Source organism: Trichosurus vulpecula, chromosome 4 (assembly GCF_011100635.1).
Source record: "Trichosurus vulpecula isolate mTriVul1 chromosome 4, mTriVul1.pri, whole genome shotgun sequence".
In the NCBI taxonomy this organism is placed as follows: domain Eukaryota; kingdom Metazoa; phylum Chordata; class Mammalia; order Diprotodontia; family Phalangeridae; genus Trichosurus; species Trichosurus vulpecula.
Window position 1 is genome coordinate 174571439 of NC_050576.1, and position 21605 is coordinate 174593043.

Here is a 21605-nt window from a genome sequence, read left to right on the forward strand (position 1 = left end):
TGTTACTGCAGTGGGGCACCATGTGCTGTAGTCAAGTACCGGCTCCCAAGGAAGACACCTAATCCAGCAGATTCTAAACACCCTGATGGCTTCCAGTGCTAGAATGGAAAGCAAGAATAATTCGACAGTTAGTAGAATGGAAGCTCCTGAGGGCAGGACTTGTTTTCATTTTGTCATCGTTATCCCCGGCATTTAGCACAATCCCATGCATACAGCTGGCACTTAGAGGCAGCACTGGGTCTGGATTCAGAAAGACCCAAGTTCAAATCCAGCCTCAGATACTGACTAGCTACATACAAGATACATACAGCTAATATGTTGGGCTAGTATGTTGACCCAAGGCAAGTCACTTAACCTCTATTCGCCTCAGTTTTCTGAACTATAAAATGAGAAGAGTAAGATCACCTACCTCGAAGGGTTGTTGTGAGGGTCAAATGAGGTAATATTTGTAAAAAGCACCATGCCCGCACATAGTAGGCACTCTATAAATGCTTTCTCCCTTCTCAAACCTTCCCCTAATGAATGCTCGCTCAACTGAAAGATCACCAAAGAGGGGGAGATCTCATCCTACTACAATGATACCATCTAAACTTGGGGCTTCTTAATCTTTTTTGAGTCATGGACCCCATACACTCTGGTGAAACCTCTTCTTAGAATGTTTTTAAGTGTCTAAAATAAAATACAAAGGAAACCAATTATATTGAAATATGCTTATCAAAAAAACCAACTTCTTTTTTAAACCAAGGTCACAGATCCCAGGTTAAGAACCTCATGATCTAACCTCTTACTGAAAGCATTCTGTGTAAAGTTGAATCCATGTTATCCTTTTTCAAAGCGGGGGGTGGGGGGGGGAGGGAGAGGAAGAGGAAGACAGAACCTTTTAAACTTGGGGCAAAAGCCCTGGTCATGCATAGTTGGTTTATGGCACTACTTCCCAATGCTTGGGGCTTGTGAGATCCTTCCCAAATTAAACTGCAGGCTTTCTCTTTTAATTCAGTTAAATAGAGAGGAGAGGAGAGGGGAGGAGAGATCATGCTACCAACCTAGCATCCCATGGATAGTCAGCCCCACTTAACCATTCACATCAAACTCAGAAGCACAAACCAGAGAAATGATGAGACACTCATTCCATCTCCGACCCACTGCCCCTAACCAAGTCCAACAGCAAAGAGATCAGAGGAGCCAGTGCTACCCAGAGTTTATCAGGAAAGGGATCATTGCCATTCCCCATACTCAAAGAAATCACTGCCAAACCATTTATTTCTGACGATCCATTTATGCGACTGCACTTTCTAAGAGAACATTCTGTCACAGACAATTTACTGATGCAGCTCTCCCAGGCATCTGATTGTGGCATGCAAGCACGTGGGCACACACGTGCTCGCATGTCTCTCTCTCTCTCTCTCTTTCTCTCTCTCTCTCTCTCTCTCTCTCTCTCACACACACACACACACACACGCACAGTTCTTTAGGAATAGACTCTTCTAGGCAAATGGGGAGAGGAAGGGTAGCAATTAACAGCAGAGAATGCCTGACTTACAAGACCCCAAAGTTTCAGTGTCCCCATCGATAGACAAGAGTTCTTAAATTCTACTTTAAAAAAATTTTTTTAAAAACAAACAAACAAACAAACAAAACTTTGAGGAATGTGTGCCAGATGCTTCACGTGATTTTTTCAGGGAACTGCATTCACACTAGGAATAAAGCTGTAGGGGAACAAGGGGATAATGAGATCAGCTAAAAGAAAAAGGTGTTTGGATTTTTTTTTGAAAGAATTCTTTGCACATTATTAAACCAGTGTTGTGGAAAAAGCATAGGCTTTGAAGTCAGAGGGCCTGGGTTCCAATCCAGACTATTAATTACTACCCATGACACCTTGGGCAACTTCTCTTCCCTCAGAGGCAATGTGGTATAGGGATGGAATGCAGACTTCTGGGGAATTTAGGAGTCCTCAGGAAAATAATGGGTTCAAATCCTACCTCTGACATTTTCTAACTTATGTGACCTAAAACATGTCTTTTTACCTCTCAGAGTGTCAGTTTCTTCATCTGGAAAGTAGGGGTGACATAGGCTTGCTTCACAGAGATGTGGAGAGAACAAAATAGGATAATGAAATAAAACTCTTTGCAATCTTAAAGTGCTATAAAAATGTAGATTATAATAATATTATCTCATCTTATTTTATGCCCACAACAACCTTAGGGCTGTTATTATCCCTATTTTACAGATAAGGAAACTGAGGCAGAAAGCAGGGTCACACAGCTGGGAAGCATCTAAGGCTGTGATTTCCTCATCCACAAAAGGGTCTAGAGAAAGCAAGGTGATATACAGTCTTGGACCTGGAGCTGGGGGACCTGGTTTCCTATCCTGACTGCCATTTTACCATCTGTGTGGCTTTAGGCAGGTCACCTCTGGGTCTCAGTTTCCACATCTGTAAAATGAGAGGGTTGGAGTAGATGACCATTCAGATCTCTTCTAACCCTAAATCCATGAGCCTACCTACAACCTCTAAGGCTTCCCCCAGGATTAATCCATAGGCTCAGCATCTGAATTGTTTATTATCTCTTTTAAATCACTGTCATCCCTAGCACCTAGCACAGAGCCTAGCATATAGCAGGTACCTTATAAATGCTGTGATTGACTGATTTTTCTCAGAAGACATAGAAAGGTTAAATTCTGCCAGACAGCCCTTCAGTCATCTGTAATATGTTGCTGGAGGTGAAATCAGTGCATTGTGATTGTTTCTACTTTGTATTTTAAGCGAATGGCTTCAGGTTGTGGCAGCTATGGCAGTCTGTAATATTGGCTTGTTACCACAGCATGTTCTCTCTCTCTCTCTCTCTCTTCCCCCTACCCCACTTTCCTTGGCAATCAGGGTCAGGAGTACAGTACATGACCCTGAAGTAACGATTCTTTTCTCTCTTGTGAGAGAAATCAGGTACCCGGCCAGAGGTAGAGCCAGGAACTTTTAATAGGGCATCCCTTCATTCCTGGGGCTGCTAATCTTACATGATCAATAACATTGTATAACTCTGAGGAGAAAGCTCTTTCAAAAAGATACATAAAATCAACTCAACTGGCCAGATCCAGTCAGCTTTCATAAGATAATTTTTTTTAATTTCAAAATGATGAATATTAATGAATTGCATTTGTTAAAGTCCCTCAATGTTCCTGGGAGAGGCAAATCTCATAAGCTTTTAAACTTTAAAAATTCCACAGACAGGGAAAGAATGTTTGAAATTAAGAAATCCCTCAAACTTTTCTTGGCCAAAGTGTTCCATTTGACGACTATAAATCCTGGCCACTTATGTGAAAGCTATTCCCTGTGTTTTTTTTAATTGCTTACACTTAAGTCATTAGAACATTGTGTTTTATAAGGCTGTTTGATGTCCAAGGAGAACATTTATTTTAAAATGCTAATAATCAGGAAGTCCTTGATTGCCAAAGACAACAAAGTGTCAAATAGTTGAAAGAATTTCGAGGCCCAACCTTGAACTCAGGTAGAAATGTTCACAAGTCAGACCCCTTGCTCAGATAAAATACAAAAACCCCCAGGCATTAGCCTAGGGGTTAACTGTTTTTGTGTCATGAACCCCTTCTGCAGTTGGGTGAAGCCTATGGACCTTTGCTCAGAATAATCTTTTTTAAATAACTGAAGGAAAGGCTAAATTTTAAATTAGAGGTCAGTGAAAATAAAGATGTCATAGTCTTTTCACCCAAATTCATGTACTCCCTGAAATCTGTCCATGGAACTCAGGTTAAGAACCCCTGCTTTGACAGGACATTCAAAGCCCTCCACAACCTGCTAGCTTCTACCTTTTCTCATTAACCTGATTTCCCACCACTGCCCTAGCCAGACCCTCTGCTCCAACCACATTAGTCCTCCAAATGTCCTCCAAAATACATCTCTGTCTTTACACCTTTGATCCTTTCTCCACTCTCCCATTACTTCTATCTACTCAATAAACTCCAGTGGCTCCCTATTCCAGGATCAAATACAAAGTCCATTTTGGCTTTTAAAGTGCTTCTTAACCTGACCCCTCCCTACCTTTCCAGTCTTACATCTTATACTAACACCTTATACTCCCCCACTTTGATCAAGCCTCTCTGCTATTGCTTGAATTCGACATTCCATATCCCAACTGCAGGTACTTTGGTTGTCTGTCCTCCATGTCTAGAATAATCTCCACCTCCTTACTCCCCTAGCTCCCTACACCTCCCAGATAAAACCCCACCTTCTGTAAGGTCTGTCCTGATCCCCATAATGTTAGTATCTTCTCTGTTGATCACCTCCAAATTAACTTGTTTATCTTTATATATAAATAGTTTTTCCTATTAAACTTGTAAGTTCCATGAGACAGAGGACTGTTGTGGAGGATTTGGGGGGCAGGGATGTCTTTTGCTTTTTTTGCATCTCCAGGCACGTATCAAATGCTTTTTGACTTGGTTTGACTATATCCTATCCTTCATTTAGTGTTCAAGGCCTATAAAAAGCTTTCCCAGACTACCCTAAGCCCTGGAAATCTCCCTTCTTCCAATTCCCATAGCAATGGCTTCCTACACCAATTCATCGTTATTCATCACTCCTATTCCCAAGAGTTCAATTATCATCTCTACACAGATAGATCCCAAAACTATATATTCAGCCTAATCTTTCTTTTGAATTCTGGCTCCCTCCATTACTAACTGGCTCCTGGACATCTCTTACCTCGTTGTCCCTGAGGCTGTAAAACTCAACACATTCAGAAATGAATTCATCTTCTTCAGTTCCACCCCTATTTCTGCTCCAAATTTCCTTCTTTCTCTTGAAAGCACTACAATCCTTCTAATAACTCAGATTCAGCATGTCGGGCTTATCCTCGGCTCTTCCCTTTCCCTCATTCCCCAAAATCCAACTGGTTTGCCCATTCCTGCCAATTGTATCTCTGTAGCATCTCCAACATCTGCCTTCATTTTTCTTCTTTGCACTTTTACAAAACCACCATCATCTAACTCTAGACTCTCATCACCTCTCTAATAGATATCCCATCCCTGCTTCATTTCCTCCCCCCTCCAACATGCCTTCAACACAGTTTACCAAAACAGCCTTCCTAAAGCCCAGGTCTTACTGCCCTGCTCAAAAATGTTCCAGAGTTGCTGATTTCTTCTAGAGTAAAATACAAATGCTTCAAGCCTAACATTTAAAGTCCTCCAGAACCTGGCTCTAACATTCACTTCCCTGACAAACTGTGTATCATTGCCCTTTATGCATTCTCCATTCCTGCCAAACCGGCCCATTACCTGTTCCCTGAATTTGGCATCTGTGTCTCTGCACAGGCTGTCCCCCATTCCTGGAATGCACTCCCTCTTCTCAGCCAACATGTCACTGCTTTTAGGAAGCCTTCCGTGATCCTCTCAGGCTGGTGGTATTCTCTCCCTCCCCAAATGCCCCTGGATTTGACTTCTCTGTGTGCAGGTTCTACATCCTCCAGAAGAATAGAACTCTTTGAGCATAAAGATAGTTTCATTTTTGTTTCCGCATTACCAAAATGCTAGTGCTTAATAAACATTTGCCAGACTGAAAGAGTCCTTTTATGTCTATGCTAAGATATTCCCAACTAGATTATAAACTGTTGTAAGGGTAAGGTGGGTACAACCACAATCTAGTTAGCCTCTTCCTATGTCCTCATCATCCAGAATGCAGAAACCACTTAAGAGTTAATGATGGTGATGATGCCTCCGGACTGCATTTTTGCCTACAGCAAGTTAGTGGTCACTTTGTACTTCCCTGGGTTTTAAAAGACAGCATGAGACAATTATAATCTTGAATTGATTATATACTGTCCTGCCTGGAAACAAGAAGGTGGAGTCACTTGTGGGGAAGTCACTTGTCCAACTTCTTCCATTTTTTTGACTTTCTAGGTCTTACTCTGATGGTCACCAGACTACCTTTACGTAGGATAATTATTAATAGCTTGTTATTTATAATTAATAATAGTTTACTATGAAAATACAATAGTGTTGGTTTTCTGTTTTTGGTTTTTTCTCCCTAGTTGATGAGCCACTGTCAAAACACTGGAAACAATTAACACACTTGATTTGCCAGGACTGGAGCTTTGTGTTAGTTAATCAATCACTCAATAAATATTAAGTACCTACTATGTGCCAAGTCAGGCAGCTAGGTGGTGCAGTGGATAGGGCGCCAGACTTGAAGTCAGGAAGACCCAAGTTCAAATCTGGCCTCAGACACTTACTAGCTGTGTGAACCTGGGCAAGTGCCCAAGGCATGGGGGAGAGCCAGAGAAGATGCCCAGAACAGAGGGATGGAGTCTCTTGTTTGTGAAATAGCCAGGAAGATAATGTCTAAATTAAAGAGTATGTGTCAAAGAATGGTGTAAGAAGACTAGAAAGATAGAAGGGGTCCAGGTTATGAAGGACTTTGAATACCAGCTAATCAATAAAAAAGTTCTTCTGGAAACAGTTGAGAGGAAAAATTTTTTTTCAACAAGTCTCTCTGCAAAAGATCTCATTTCCAAGCTATACAGTGAAATGATTCAAATGTCTAGGAATAAGAATCATTACCCAATTGAGAAATGGTCAGAAGATATGAATGGGCAATTCTCATGGGAAGAAATCCAAGGTATAAAAAATTGTGATATAAAAAAATCCTCCAATCACCAATAATTAGATAATGTGAATTTCTAATGCAAATAATAATGCAAATTAAAGTGAGGTTCCACCTCACACCTACCCATCAGACTGGGAAACTTGACAAAAAACAAAGAAAATGACAAATGTTGGGGGGTAAGACTATGGAAAAACAGGCAAATTGATGCACTGTTGCTAAAGCTGTGAATTAGTAAAGCCATTCCAGAAAGCAATTTGCAATTGTGCCCCAAAAGTTACTAAACTAAACATATCCTTTGCACTATACCACATATCCCCCCTGTGCCACTACTAGGCTTAGATCCCAAAAATCTTAAAGAAAGAAGGAAAGGTCCTATATGGGCAAATGCAGTTGTTACAGTGTCAAAGATGTGGAAACTAAGAAGGTATCCATCAAGTGGGGAACAGTTGAACAAATTATGGTATATGAATATAATGGAAGACTGTTGTGCTGTTAGAAATGATGAAATAGATTTTTTTTCAGGGAAACAAAAGAAAACTTGTATGAACTGATGGAAGTGAGTGGAACAAGAGAAAAATGTATACTACACAGTAACAACACTACAAAAATAATTGTTGAAGACTCAAAAATTCAAATCAATATAAGACCAATGATGAAGCATGCTGCCCATCTCCTATCAGAGCGGTGACAGACTAGTATACAGAATAGGACACACTTTTGGATACGAATAATATAGGGTTTTTTTTTTTGCTTGGCTATGCATATTTATTACAAGGGTTATGTTTATTCTTTTTTTTCCCCAGTGTTGGGGAGGAAGGAAAAAGGAGGAAAGGGGTGGGAGGAGAAAAAATGTTTGAGAACTGAAAAAAAAATTTAATTTAAAAAACATAAAGGAGTTCCTTCTGAACGAAGCTATGTTAATGTTTTTGTAAACCAGGGGTTCTTACCCTGGGGTCCATGGATCTCTAAAGGGTCCGTGAATTTGGATGGGAAAAAAATTACATCTTTATTTCAACATAACTTGTTTTCTTTGTAATGCTCTGTATTTTATTTTATACATTTAAAAATACTAAGGGTCCACAGGCTTCATCAGACTGCCAAAAGGGTCCATGACACAAAAGAGATTAAGAACCCCTGTTGTAAACTTTTGTGACAAAGCAGGCTGAGGAGAGTCATAAGCATCACCTAACCAGGGAGTGAACCAGGATTTGGGGGCTAGCACTATGGCCAGAATATGGGTCAGATGAAAAATAAAGATTCAATGGATACACCTGTACCCCTGCCATCCCTGAGGCTGTGGGAATGAAGCCTAGCTCCGAAGAGATACTATCTCCCCAAAGGACTTATTTTGTTGTTTGGGATTCAACCAAAAACAACTTCAGGGCTGAAAGCAGGGTTCCCCAGGGTAAAGGAAATCTAAAGAAACAGTCGTCCAACACAAGTGATTTTGACAGGCCCGGTGCACTGCGGGCCAAGAGGTCCCACGTTCTCAAGGGAAACACTGAGCCAAGTTAGGAAGCAAAAGCTGGGTTAATAAGGCTGATAATGTCCGGGCCCTCAAAGGGGGAAATGTTAAGCGAAAGAAAAGTTTCACTGAAATTCTCCATTATAGAAATAAACACAAACTCTATACTGTACTTCCTTCCCTTTCAGAGGAACCAGTGCCATAGCTGACGGAGCACTGATTGGAAATCAAAAGACCTGGGTTCAAATCCTAGCTCTGCTGATAACTGTTGGAGGGTGGGATGGTGGGAAGGAAAGAAGGGAGGAAGCACTTATTATCTACTATGTACCAGCTTCTGCACTAAGTGCTTTACAAATACCACCTTATTTGATCCTGGAGACAACCTGGGAGGTAGGTACTTTGTGAGGAAGAAACAAGGTACCTTCTTCACAATAAGTTATTACTATCCCCATTTTACGGTTGAAAAAACTAAACTGAAATAGTGAGAAGAGACTAAGCCAAAAAAAAAAAAAAAGAAGAGACAAAGGCATAGCTATCACTGGACAAATGGAGATGGAGCTTTGTCCTACAGAGGGTGGATTTCCTTAAGGATGAAGTGGGATTTTTACTATAATCCGCTGTGAGCCCCTCAGACTCACCTTCCTCCCCACAACCTCCCTTGCTCCACCTCTGCCCCGTACCCAGGGCCACGGCTAGACCATGAGGTCAGACCATCCTCTCCGCCCTATGACCCCCACACTCAACCATTTCTCTCTTGGGTGACGATATTCCTCAGTACGGCTGCAAAAGACAATCTGTACAGTCCTTCCATAGCTATAAATCCTACAATCCTAGGATTCTCCAGTCTTTCCAAGGATAACTAGGCAGAGCAGTGGATACAGCGTTGGACCTAAGAGTCATGACAACCTGAGTTCAAATCCTGCCTTAAACACGTACTCTGTGTGACCCTGCACTGGTCACTTATCTTCTCCAGCCTCAATTTCCCCATCTGTAAAAAGGGGATGATAATAGCTCCTCCCTTTCAGGGCCATTTTGAGGATCTAATGAGATAATATCTGTAAAGTGTTTTTCAAACCTTAAGGTACTGTATAAGTACTACTGATTGTGCCCAACTATCCTCTTTCTCCTCATCATTTTTCACTTAGGACATCAAAAATGATCACAGAGTAACAGTAATCCCAGGTTTGTGAAGGATTTCCAGAGTGTCTTCTTCAAAATGTCTTCATTAGGGGGAAAGTGCCTGTGTTATTAGGCCTAATTTACAGAGAAGTAAGCTGACCAAAGAGAAAAGGTAGCTGAGAACCCTAATTTAAAACTGCTGGCCCTCCTACGTTAAGCTTCTACTATCAGATGCCTGAGCTTTCCCTCACTCGCTCTCCATCCTGGCTGTCTGTTTTGTCTTTCAATCTGCCTACCTCTTCATATTTTTCTCATCTGACATATGTAAGGCTGCAGAGAAAACACTGTCATGGCTTTTGGAGTGGAATAACTTAAAAAAAAAAGACACTGACATCTTAACAGCATTAATCCACTCACAGCCCTGTCTGCGAGAGAGGAGAAAGGAAAGAATATGGCCTCTGGAGGTGGCCGTGGAGGGGAGAAAAGTTTCCCTGGCTTGGGAGGTGTCCCCACCTAGCTTGTTTTTTCCTCTATCAGTTTAACTCTGCTCTCTCAGGGGCAGAATCATCCCAATCAGGAGAGAGGGAGGGAGAATAGGAGGGAAGGGGGGAGGGAGAGAGGGGGAGAGGGAGAGAAAGAGTGAGAGAATGTGTGTGTGAGAGAGGGAGAGAGAAAGGGAGAGGGGGAGAGAGAGAAAAGAGAGGAGGGAGGGGGCAACAAACCATCACTAGAGTGTCTCAGACTCCAGAGGGCATGGCCACGTGCCGATGGCACATGGACCTTCAAGCAGCCTCCGCTGCCAGGGCTCACGTGAGCGTGGGTGTGCAGAGAGGGCTAGGGAGCTGGCAGGGCTCACGCTGGCAAGAAGCAGGAGTGGATGGGCAATAGGGAGGTGTCCAGACACTGCCCCAGGGAGGCGGGGAGAAGGTAGGTCAAGCAGTGGCAGTTGGAGGCATGATTCAAAATGAATATGCCATCCTGGGAGGTGGAACTGGAGGAAGTCCTGTGTGTCAACTTTGGGTGAAGGGGGAAAAAAGAGGAAGGTGTCCATGCTACTCCTTTCCCTGATTCAGACACCGAATAAGCATTTGTCTGTGGGATCCCTAGGGATCATGTTTCAAAATAGAGTCTGGGGAGGGCAGGGGCTACTTCATTCTCATGTTTATCTCATGGAGCCAAGCACTGTTTCTTGCACACAGAAGGCGCTTTATAAAAAATCACCATCCTAATTACCCTGGTCCAGGCCCTCATCACCTCTAACCTGGATTATAACAATAGCCTCCTGACTGGCTCCCCTGCATCTGGGCTCTTCCCTATCCAATGCATCCTCCACACAGCTGTCCAACTTTTATTCCTAATGCCCATGTCCCTCCCCTGCCCTGAGAAGCATTTGTGGCTTCCTACTGCCTTTAAGACAAAATACATACTTTCTCTTTTTGAAATATAAAGTCCTTCATAATTTGGCTCCTGCTGATCTTTCCAGAATGATTTATACGTTACTTCCCCTCACACATTTGTATCCCCGGCACTTAGGACAGTACCTGGCACACAGGTAGGTGCTTAATAAATGTTAATTGAATTCTACACTCCAGCCAAACTGGCCTAGTGCCCATCTCTACATATGACATTCCATCCCCTGCCTTCTGCCCTTTGTCCAGGCTGCCCCTCCTGCCTGGAATACTCTCTCTTCTCATCTCATGTTCTTGGAACCCCAAAGAGGTCCATCCATTCAAGGGGCTGCTCAAGTGACACATACTTCAAGTCCTGCCTGATTCTCATGCCCCCCCCCCAAATCTAAGTATTTATTTTATATATATCTTGTAATTACTTATCTGTGAACATGTGGTATCTGCTCCAGCAGAATTGAAGCTCCCTGGGGTCAGGGAATATCTCATTTTTAAATGTCCATCCTTTGTGCCTAGCACTGTACCTTGTGCATAGTAGGCACTCTTAATACATGCTTGTTGACTGATGGTTAGCTAACAGTTATACAGGGCTTTAATTTGTAAAGCACCGTATATATATATAAATATATCATATATATAAATATATATGTATACATATATAAATATACATATATATATTTATATATATGATATCATTTAAGTCTAACAACTCAGGGAGGCTGGAATGACAGGTATTATTACTCCAATTCTCCAGATGGGAAAACTAAGGTTCAGTGAGGTTAAGATTCTTTGGGACTATCACATAGCTAACAAATGCTGAAATAAAATCCAGATAATGCTAAGGAATAACCTTTACAAGGGCTTGACTGGGGAAAACTGAATCATTCAGTATGTAGAATGAAGGAAGCTCACCTGGCATCCCAACAGGCCAACTGAAAGAAAGCCAGCTTGATCCCCTTTGAAAGCACCTTGATCCTGATGGATTAGAGACACTTTCCCAAACGTACCCTAGACTACACTGCAGTCATCCATCGCTGCTGCTGCTTGCTTGTAGATGGCTCATTATGCCTCCTGGGAAAACCTACAAACTGCGGACCCTTGAGGGAAGGAAGGCACTGGGGCTGCAGTTCACAGCTGTGTGGTAAAAAGCAAGCCAGTCCAGGGATCTTGGCAGGGCCTCACTTGATGTCCACAAAACCCATCTAAGCTACTACGGAACATCTTAGGTTGCACACATCTCCCCCAATGCCAGGGGCCTAAACTTTGGCCAAAGAAGATCAGCAACATTTCGGTCCCTTGCTAAAAGTACAATGACCTTCTCCTATGACATCCAATCCTTCACTTTTCTCTTCTCCACCTACTTCCTGTGCTCCTCAGGATTCTGCCCAATAAGACATTTTTAAGCATTTACTATGTGCCAAGCACCGCGCTAAGCTCTATGAACACAAATATAAGAAAGCAATATAACCCTTGCCCTCAAGGAGCTTATATTCTAATGGGGGAAGATAATATGTAAAGGGGTGCTAGAAAGGGAGGGGAGGGTGCCTGAGAATTCACATGTAAAAAGTTTAGCTGTCAGTAAAAGAACTTGTATTAACTGCTTACTATACATGCTAAACACTGGGGCTGCAAATATAAGCAAGCAAGGAAGGCCCTGCCCTCGAGATGCTTATATTTTAACAGGGGAAGACAACATATGAAGGTGTGCTGGAAAGCATGAAGAATGGAAGAGGAAAGAAAATGCCAATTCACATGTGAGAAGTTCTGCAGATGTCTCTGACTCAGTTTATCACTATAAGCTGGAGCTTTTTAAAAAACAGACCAAAATGGACAAACTCACAACAATTAAAAAAAAACTGGGTTCCAGTTTCTCAGGCACTTTTCCGAATCACAGAATTTGAGAGTTGGGAAGTGGCTTTCCGCTTCAGCTCATGCACGAAAAGGATCCCCACTGCAAACGTACCAGAGACATAGTCATCCGGCCTCTACTTAAAGATCTCCAAGGAAGAGGAAGCCACCCCTGGCCAAAGTCACTCATTTCACTTTTAGATAGCCCAAGGCCTTGGGAAATTGTTTTTGTTTTTTTACCCCTGACAACAAGCCTAAAATGGCTTCTTTGTAACCTACATCTTTTGGTCCTTTTACCCTCTGGAGCTGAAAGATCCAAATCTGATCCCCTCCTCCATGTGAAATCTGTCCTCCGCTTGCTAGATGTGTGACCCAGAGAAAGTTGTTCCATCTCCCTGGGTCTCAGTTTCCTTTGCAAAATGAAGAGGCCGGACTGCATGGCCTCTGAGGGCCTTCCCAGCGCCAGGGCTACATGTGACCCCATAAAGTCTTGCTGCCACAGGGTTCTGATCTGACAATGGAACCTTGTTCATTCCCTGGAACTCAAGCCTGGGGAAGATACAGTTGAAAGGCAAACATGATGTCCCCTCATTTTTCTACCAGGGTAGGCAGGATACTCCCGACCACGCAAGACAAAACAAAACAAAAACACACCACAAGGAACCGATTTAGGAACTGGCTTGGCTGGTCTGTGACAGACATAATCCTGCCTTTGTATGCTGTGGATACCTCTCCTCCATGGAGCTGCTGTCCTAAACCAACCACTTTTCATGGCCCTCCTCAGTGCAAGCAGGCACAGAATCCCATTTCTCCGAACGCAGCCCCACCTCCCCACCCGCTTGTCTCCACAGAAAACACAGGGAGCCTGGGCCTTGTGCTCTGCCTCCGGTGGTGAAAGAGCCAAAAGCAGTGCAGTGTTGACTGTCTTGGGAACCTCTGGGAGGGAGAGCTCCTTGGGAGCCAGAGGGGAAGGTGCCTTTCAGCACATGGAGGCATCTTTTCATTCATCATTTTGTCAAACCCTCAAATTATCTGGCTTGTCATGTATAACCTATATCAAATTGCTCGCCTTCTTAATGAAGGCAGGGAGGGAAGGGAGGGAGAGAATTTGGAACTCATCATTTTTAAAAAATGAATGTTAAAAGTTTTTACATGTAATTGGAAAATAAAATATTCTTTTAAAATTAAAAAAAAATTATTCTGCTTGTTGGCCCCAAAGATAAACAGGACAAACTCCAATGGAAGAACAAAATTCCCCGCGCCCCCCCCCCAAAATCAGGGAAATCAGTCATATACTTTTCATTCTGTCACTCTACTTGAGAAGGTAGGTTCCACTTGGCCTGATAAGGGTAGGCAGGATGGGGAATCAGGGTCAAATGCGGGGTGAAATGGTCCTCACCAGGAAGCTCGCTTTGCTATTCCAAAAAGGATTGGGTATTGAAAAAGATATACGTAAGTTGTCAGCTTATAGCTTCATTTCCTTTTTCCTACCAGGCACCATTGGTAACATGGTGCTATTAGGCATGGCTTAAAGGGTACATGCTGAGCAAATAGCAGAATACAAATGTTTAGTAAAACTGCACTCTAATTATCTCCAGATCAGCCTGACATCTGAGTTTTACCAACATGCTAATAGAGGATAAGTACATTTTTATTAGCATCACATACCTTCTCAACAACCTAAGGACTCCTGGGATTCCTGAAAGCTACACAATATAGACTAGACCTGCGGTGTTTTACAACCGGCTCTCCAGGGGGAAAAATGGAACGTTTTCTCCAACACTTTCTTAAGTCTAGACAATCAACCAAGCCCTGATTTGTAGTGTGTGATGATTTTCAAGGCATAGATGTTCACGATGAAAATTTACAAGCTAGTTCCAGAACACCACAGGGTGGAAAGAAATTTCACAGGAGGAAATGCCCTCTACCAATGCAGGTTGACACCTTCTCTGCAACTTAAGGTCTTAGAGAATTGCCTAGAACACTGGGAGGCTGTGACTTCTCTGGGGTCACACAGCCAGTATGTTTCAGAGGCAGGACTTTAACCCACGTCTTCCTGGCTTTGATGCCAGCGCTCTGTCTCCTAAGTCATGCCAAAAATGCCAACTCAAGTAATAGGGATTAGGATCTGCTTTGCAACACCCCAAACTCAACCTTCACTGGCTGTTTCCCATGCCTGAAATGTTCTTCCTCTTCATCTCTACCTCCTGGCTTCCATCAAGTTCAAGTGAAAATCCCACCTTCTACAGGAAGCATTTCCCAATATCCCTCACTTCTAATGCCTTCCCCTTGTTATCCATTTCGATTTATCCTGTAGATAGCTCATTTGGACATAACTGTTCTCATGATGCCTCTCATTAGACCGTAAGCTTTTTGAGATTAGGTATTATCTTTTACCTTTCTCTGTATCCCTAGCACAGAGCCTGGCACATCGCAGGCCCTTAATAAATGTTTATTTACTAACTGACCTCCCCAGTTATTTTGAACTCCAATAATTAATGGCCCCACGACTTCAACAAAGGAGATTTTTCCCTTCCAAGGATGCATACGGCAAACCACTCACGCCTGCCCATCCTGTGCAATTCTCAATCTTGTCCACCGAGACACAGAGTCCGTACCACGTACCAAGGCCTTTCCTCAGTTTCTCTGGCTATTCTGAGAATATTAATTGAATGTACTACATTCTTTAAAATTAGCAGCAGTGCCTAGGCAGGGACCTATTCTTCTAACCAAAATTAATGTACCTGAAGAAAATAGCTACTTGTTAAGTCTTTTTTTTTATTTCACTAAAATTTATTGTTAGATTTTCGGTGTTGGGAAGAAACTAAGTTTCAAGCATAGTTTGCCTCTAGAGAAAAAGCCATCGAAGCCTGTTTGGTTGGTTTTTTTTTTTTAATCAAAAGGAATGAAGTGATACACTTTCATATTCAAGGTTTTTAATACTATGGGATGGAACTCTGGGATAGCATGAAGGTAGAGGAAGAGCAGTGACAAAGCCACCAGTGACCCAAGGTCACTAAAAGAACCAGCCCCATGAGAAACAAATGAACTCTGCCAGGCAGTCACTAAAGATGCCCATTTCTTTTTGAAATGTCTGGGGAGGGGAAAAAAATCATTGTCTCTTGATTCTCAACAAGAATGGGTATGGGGAGGCAGGGTCTGGTCTTAGAGCTGTCATGTTAGAATGCACTTTAAGCAAAAGAAAGACAATTATTCCCCATGCAAGCTACACACCTGAACACAGGAGCTGTTCAGTAAGTACTGACTGACTGATAGATTTTAAGTCAATTAGGTCAAAAGGCAAAGGGGCGTAGTGCCTATTCATGCATCGCTGGGATTGAAATACCCAAATGAAGCAGTTATCCTTCTGAATGCATCCTGATATTTAATTCTGGGAGGAGTTACTAGCCCTACCTAATAAATGCAAACCAAGACAAGTCCTGATCCCTGTAAGGCAGGTGCAAAGCCTTTGGAAAAGAAGGTATTTGGGGAGATAAGAGAAGATACGTGAGATAAAACATGGGGACCAACGGCAGTGCTGGAGTCTATTTCTGCTTAGACATTTGCTTTTCCTCTGGATCTTTGGTCTCTGCTTTTCCGATTTTACAAGGCTATCGATTTCTCTGGCCCTTGTTCTCACAAGCAGATGTCCCCTGACAATAGCATGGTCCATTCTCTACAGCCCAAGCTCACTTCCCAAGAAAGGGAGGGGTTTCCCAAGGCTCTGCTGGAGAGGAGGTAAGCGGCTCAGAGTCAGGATTCCAACTTGAAGAGGGAGGAGTTGAAAACATACCCCCACCCCCACCCCCATTTTAAAAGAACAGTTTCCTTATTCACATGGTTCCCTTCTATTTTCATTACTTTCTCCTTGTATCCCAGAAATTGCTACACGGGAGGACAAAGATTATAAATAAAGGTCTCTTGTACAGCCCATCATTGGCACATTCCCTCCATCCTCCCCTCCAGACTCCAGACCCTGATGGCTCCTCTGGTTCCATCTTTCTTCCCAGTTACCCAAGTATGAAAGTGTCCTTATTTTTCCCCATTTTGCACTGAGCAAGAACTTTGTAGGTGCATAGACAGATTTATTCCTTTCTGCCTTTTATGTGCAGAAGGGATTTTAAGCACCAGTTATGTCCCATGAAATTCCAGGGAACGATACAACTGCTATCACCAGAGTCCGTTGGTGGGGGGGGGGGTCCTTTAAATACTAAGCACCCACAATGCACCTTAAGATATGACTCATTTTTTTAACCAAACACACACACGCATATATATATATATAATATATCATATAATATATGTATATATGTTTTTTGAGAACAAAGTGGAATTAAATGAGAGGTGTGGTTTTTGATGAAAATCTAAGATAAGAAAATAGCTAAAAGGCATCAGAAGAGTGGGTAAGATAGATTCTAAGTTGACTAGTAAAAGGGTCAAATCTCCTTTTCTGGTACTTAAATTTCTCAGTCAGACCACCAAGAGCCCAAGACTGAAGGATACTGCTTCTCACCCCCAATTATTCTCCCCTCTTCTCTCATATCTTTTCTTCATGCCAAATCTACAGAGCTATGAAAAGGGCTAGACACCAGGAGAACTGGGGCAGTGTAGCAAGCCCATCTGAATCATTCAGGCAAGAAAATTCAAGCAAAAAACATTTATTAAGAACCTACCACATACAAGACATTAAGCTAGGCCCTGAAAGAGATACTCCTTTCTATCTGTTATCTAAGCAATTTGGGAATTTAAAAAATAAAAAGATTTGTGAGTACTGGATGGTTTTCAGATTTAGAGCTGGAAAAGGCCTCCTAGGACATCAAGTCAAACTGCTTTGTTTCACAGATGAGGAAACTAGAGGCCCTAAACCTGAGCCCTGGAAGTGACTTGCCTAAGGTCACACTGGTAATAAATATCAGAGGCGGGATCTGAACCCAGGTCTCCTTGATTCCAGAGCCAGGGCAGGGTTCCCCTGTACCAATCGTCTCTCCGAGCTGAGGCCCCTGTCGAGGGAAATGTTCAGACTCCTAGTTCTCCAATTCCTGGGCATGGCCAGGAAGCCTCCATCTCCCCCCCTCCCCACCCTGTGGGGGGGCAGCCTTCCAGGAGGTTTACCTGGTCTGATGGGGCTCTGCAGGCAGTTCTGAGAGGAGATGCTGGGGTGCACCGAGGTGGAGGCCCGGCTGCTGAGGTCCATGACAGAGGGGGCGGCTGAGGTTGCTGGCTGCAGCCCAGGGGGGTGGGGGCTGTGGTCATGCTGAGAGGGGCTGGGGGGGATGCCATTTTCTGACAAGAATTCTTCCAAGTCCATATATTCCAACTGGAAAGTATCTCCGTCATAGGGAAGGGTTTTGTCCCACAAGGTGGGTCCCAAGAAAGCAGATTGGGGGACCATAGGGCTACTGTTGTCATCATCCAGCTTCTTCTTGTCTTTTTCTTTACCAAAGGCTATAAAAGAAAATAAAAGTTGATTTGTTTTTCTTTTTAAGGAAAACTAAACCTGCTCCTCTATTCCACTAGTCTCCCCTTCCAAAAACCACTAGGGGACTTTTCTCATCCCAAATGGCACTATATCCCCCTGCATTTGTCCTCAGTCAGGCTGGATGTGGAGTTCTGTCTGCTTTTCGCCATCTCCCTATTTACTTTGGAAAGAGGCAATTGCTTCATTGGATGGGGCATGAGCTAAGATTAAAAACCTGCCGCCTAAGACGGATCCGTGAGCGCCCATAGTGGGGCAATCAGTTGAACAGTTGAGTTCTGACTGAGGAGATAAAAATTCACATCTACTGTAGGGGAGAATCTTTACTGTGATTACTTACAGCCACGGTTAAGGCTAACATTATTTGGATTTTATACGCACACATTTGCTCACAGGTATATCTCAATTCTCAACCCTAAGGGTTCATAAAAATCCAGATTTACAAAACACGAATTATTCAGAGGGGCTATTTGTTTGATAAACTGCTTCTTCTCCCTATAAGAGGCCACCAAGATATGCCTTCAAATACCAAGTACCCCAGGGTATTTTAAGATAATTCCATTAAAAAAAAACCAACTGTATTTGTATACAACTTTTCAAGAACACAGCTGTTGCTTAACAGAGAGACAGCACCAGCATGCACACAGTAATAACACGTGTCCATGTAGCTATCTTGTACAGGCAAATAAATACCTGATATTTCATTCAATCTATAATCGATCATTTGACGTTTGTCAATTTCAACCGCACAAAGTCCCCTAAGAACCTGGTTTCAACTCTGTAAACACCACATTCATAAGTGCTGCCAATTTCCTGACAGCTTGGATTAAAATGCTGAACGCAGTCAAGCCAAAATGTATTATTTCTTTCACGTGTCCTTTTTTTCAAAGTGGGTGGGGAGAGGGGATTACAGGCATTCTGCATTTTGGGAATTTAACAAGTCCCTTAAATTCGTAGCAACAAGTCTAGATTAAGCAAAGAAGGTACAAATCTCCTGAAATCAATTTTAAGAAGGGCTTTATTTATAGGACTTTTACACTACAAATGACCAGACCTACTGTTGTGATTAGCTGGGAAACAGAAGTGCAGAAGCCTTAAATCGCAAATCTATCACATTTTCAACATAATATACTTCGCTGGCGACAGACCAGAGGAGAAGTAGTCAGTGGAGTCTATTCCTCAGACCATCTTTCCCCAACGCCTTTAACGCCGAAATGTCATGAGACTCGTTCTTACTTTACACGTGAGCATCCATCCTTTCAAGTTCTCTCCCACCGGGAAAGTTGGAGGGGGAAACTGACCAGAGAAACTGGCACGGGGATCAGCTTTCAACAGAAAAGCCACTCTCTTCCTCCACTACACCCCTTTCAACTTCTGAAAGTAAAAACGCCTCCTAAAATTCCTTCCTTATCCACACCTTCAATTTCTTAATAAAAATAAAAACAACCAAGATCCCACTACTATGATATTACGCTGCTCATGCACTGCTGCCTGCAAACCTCTCCAAGAGACCCTCAAAACCACGTAAAGTATAAATGTAAAAATTTACACTCTCACCTCTCAAAGCTCCCCTCTCCTTTAACTTTACTGGTGGGAATATCTAATGAGGGGAGGGGGGAGTTCCCCCACCCCTAATTTTAAGTTGCATCAGCTCCTACCTGCACAGCTGAACAAACCACAGAGGTTGGGCACTGGCTCCCAGAATTACTTAAAATAAAGCGGAAAGACGATTCGGGGGTGGGCGATGGAGGAGGAGGAGGGGAGAGAGGAGAGCGGGTGAGAGAGCCAATCCTCAATTGCATCCAAGCAGAAGCAGCACCAGGTCTGGCTCTGGGGCGTGCAGGAGAGGGTAGAGACAAGAGAATGGGGAGGGCAAAGTGGGGGAGGGGGGGGAGGGTGGTGCGGTGAGGGCAGCTGGAGATTCAAGGTGGGTGCCCAGGAAGAAAAGCAAAGTCGGGGAAAGCCCCAGCCGTGGAGGAGGTCTCTTTCTCCACATCAGGGGAACCCGAGGTAGAAGAAGCAGCGGCGGCGGCGGTGGTGGCTCTCACCGTCTTCGGGGTGCAGGGGCAGCTTCAGGGGGTTCTCCAGCAGAGACTTCAGCACGCCGTAAGTGGGAGGGATGAACGTGGGGTTCAAGGGGAGCGGTCGGGACATTTTCTCCATCTCGGTGTACTAGGCGATTTTTTTTTCTTTTCTTCTCTTTTCTGTTTGCAAAAAAAAAAAAAAACCCTCCCCTTCCCTCCCCCCCCAATCCCCCAGCCCCAATTTGCTTTTCCTTCCTCTGTCAACGTGTACTCCTCCCAGGCTGTGGTGAAGCCAGAGGAGTGTAAGGGAAATTATGCTAATATAATCAAGTGCATACACACACACACACACACACACACACACACACAAATAGACACACAAATGAAAAATACAGAAGTTTCAGGAAATAGCTGGTCCTGGGCAAGCGGCCGAAGTGCAAGACGGGCTCCAGCAAGACCCTTCTCAGACCCCCTCCCCTGCAAAATGTTACTTAGGGCGAAAATTGCAAAAACAGCGGAGGGGGCTGTAAAATTAAAAAATGCACGGCATAACCCGATCACCCGCGCCCCAAAAGCCCGAGGCCGTGCGCGCTTCCCACCCCCACCCCCCCCTCCCCGAGGCTGCTGCTGCTCCTGCTCCTGCTCCCAGCTCTTGGCCCGCAGCAGCCCGCTCAGTGCATTCGGCAGCCCATGTGCAGGGACGCAGGCAAAAGTGACGTCAGGGCCCGCACCGCTCCCCCATAGGCGTGCGGGGGCGGGGCCACTACCCCCACCCCTCCTCCCTCGGCTCCCTGCCTCTGCCTCCCCCCTCCTCCGACCACCGCCGTCAAGATACTGAGTTTGGCGTTGTCGCGCGCGTCCTTCCCAGGAGCTGAGTTACTAGGACCTTGGACACGGGGTGGGTGGGACCCCAAGATGTTTCCCGGCTGACTTTCCTAGCAAGGCATTAGTAGGGGGTGCGGGGAAGGGCGGTGGATAGCGAAAATGCAGAGAAGAATACTCCTGGACCCGCCCCCTTCGGAAGCCCTACCTCCCATTCCTTCCCCTGGAAAATCTCCTTAAAATTAGTTAGAAAGAGGAGGGAAAGGTGGAGCGTGGAGTGGAGGTGGGAACTGAGCTGGAGCGAGTCGTTTCCAGGGCATCCTGGAGGCGCCTTAAGGACTTCGTATGATGGGCTTGAATCATATGCCCCACGGAACAGAGACAGGCTGGGCTGAGAATGAATGAATGAAGCAAGCAAACATCTCTTAAGCATTTACTATGTGTAAAGCCCTGTGCTAAGTAAGGTCTGGAGATACAAATCGTATAGCAAGACAGTCCCTGCTCTCAAAGGAGCTCTCATTCTAATGGGGGACACAACACATGTGGAAGGTTTCAGCTTCAAATCAGATGGAAAGGTCTCGCGGTCCTCAGGGTGCAGGGACAAAGCAGATGGTAATGCCTCGTTAATGCCATTCCCACAGATAAAAATCCTATCCGTTTCTGGGGGATATTAGCATGTCAAAGAACCCAAGGTGATTTGGAGATAGAAATAGGGACTGACTAGTCCTCTGATTTTATTAGTACGTGAAACTCCTTCCATCAATGTAGGGAGCCACCTTCTCTGCAACATACAGCCCTAAGGGCCTAGAGTGTTTGGAAGGCTGTAAAAAGCCTCATT

The 21605-nt window shown here is 43.9% G+C and overlaps 1 protein-coding gene across 4 annotated transcripts in view; it reads right to left on the reverse strand.

Moving 5' to 3' along the window:
* The window catches only part of HLF (HLF transcription factor, PAR bZIP family member), a 79983-nt gene extending 59867 nt beyond the window's left edge, over window positions 1-20116 (reverse strand). For 2 of the 4 annotated variants that reach the window (XM_036757246.1, XM_036757245.1), the window contains exons 1-2: window positions 19970-20116; window positions 17558-17890 (exon numbers count right to left, since the gene is read on the reverse strand). In XM_036757246.1, the coding sequence (XP_036613141.1) occupies window positions 17558-17890; window positions 19970-20084 (448 nt within the window). In that variant the 5' untranslated portion in view covers window positions 20085-20116. The other 2 variants (XM_036757247.1, XM_036757248.1) reach the window with 2 other exon arrangements.
* Between the last annotated feature and the right edge of the window lie 1489 nt (window positions 20117-21605).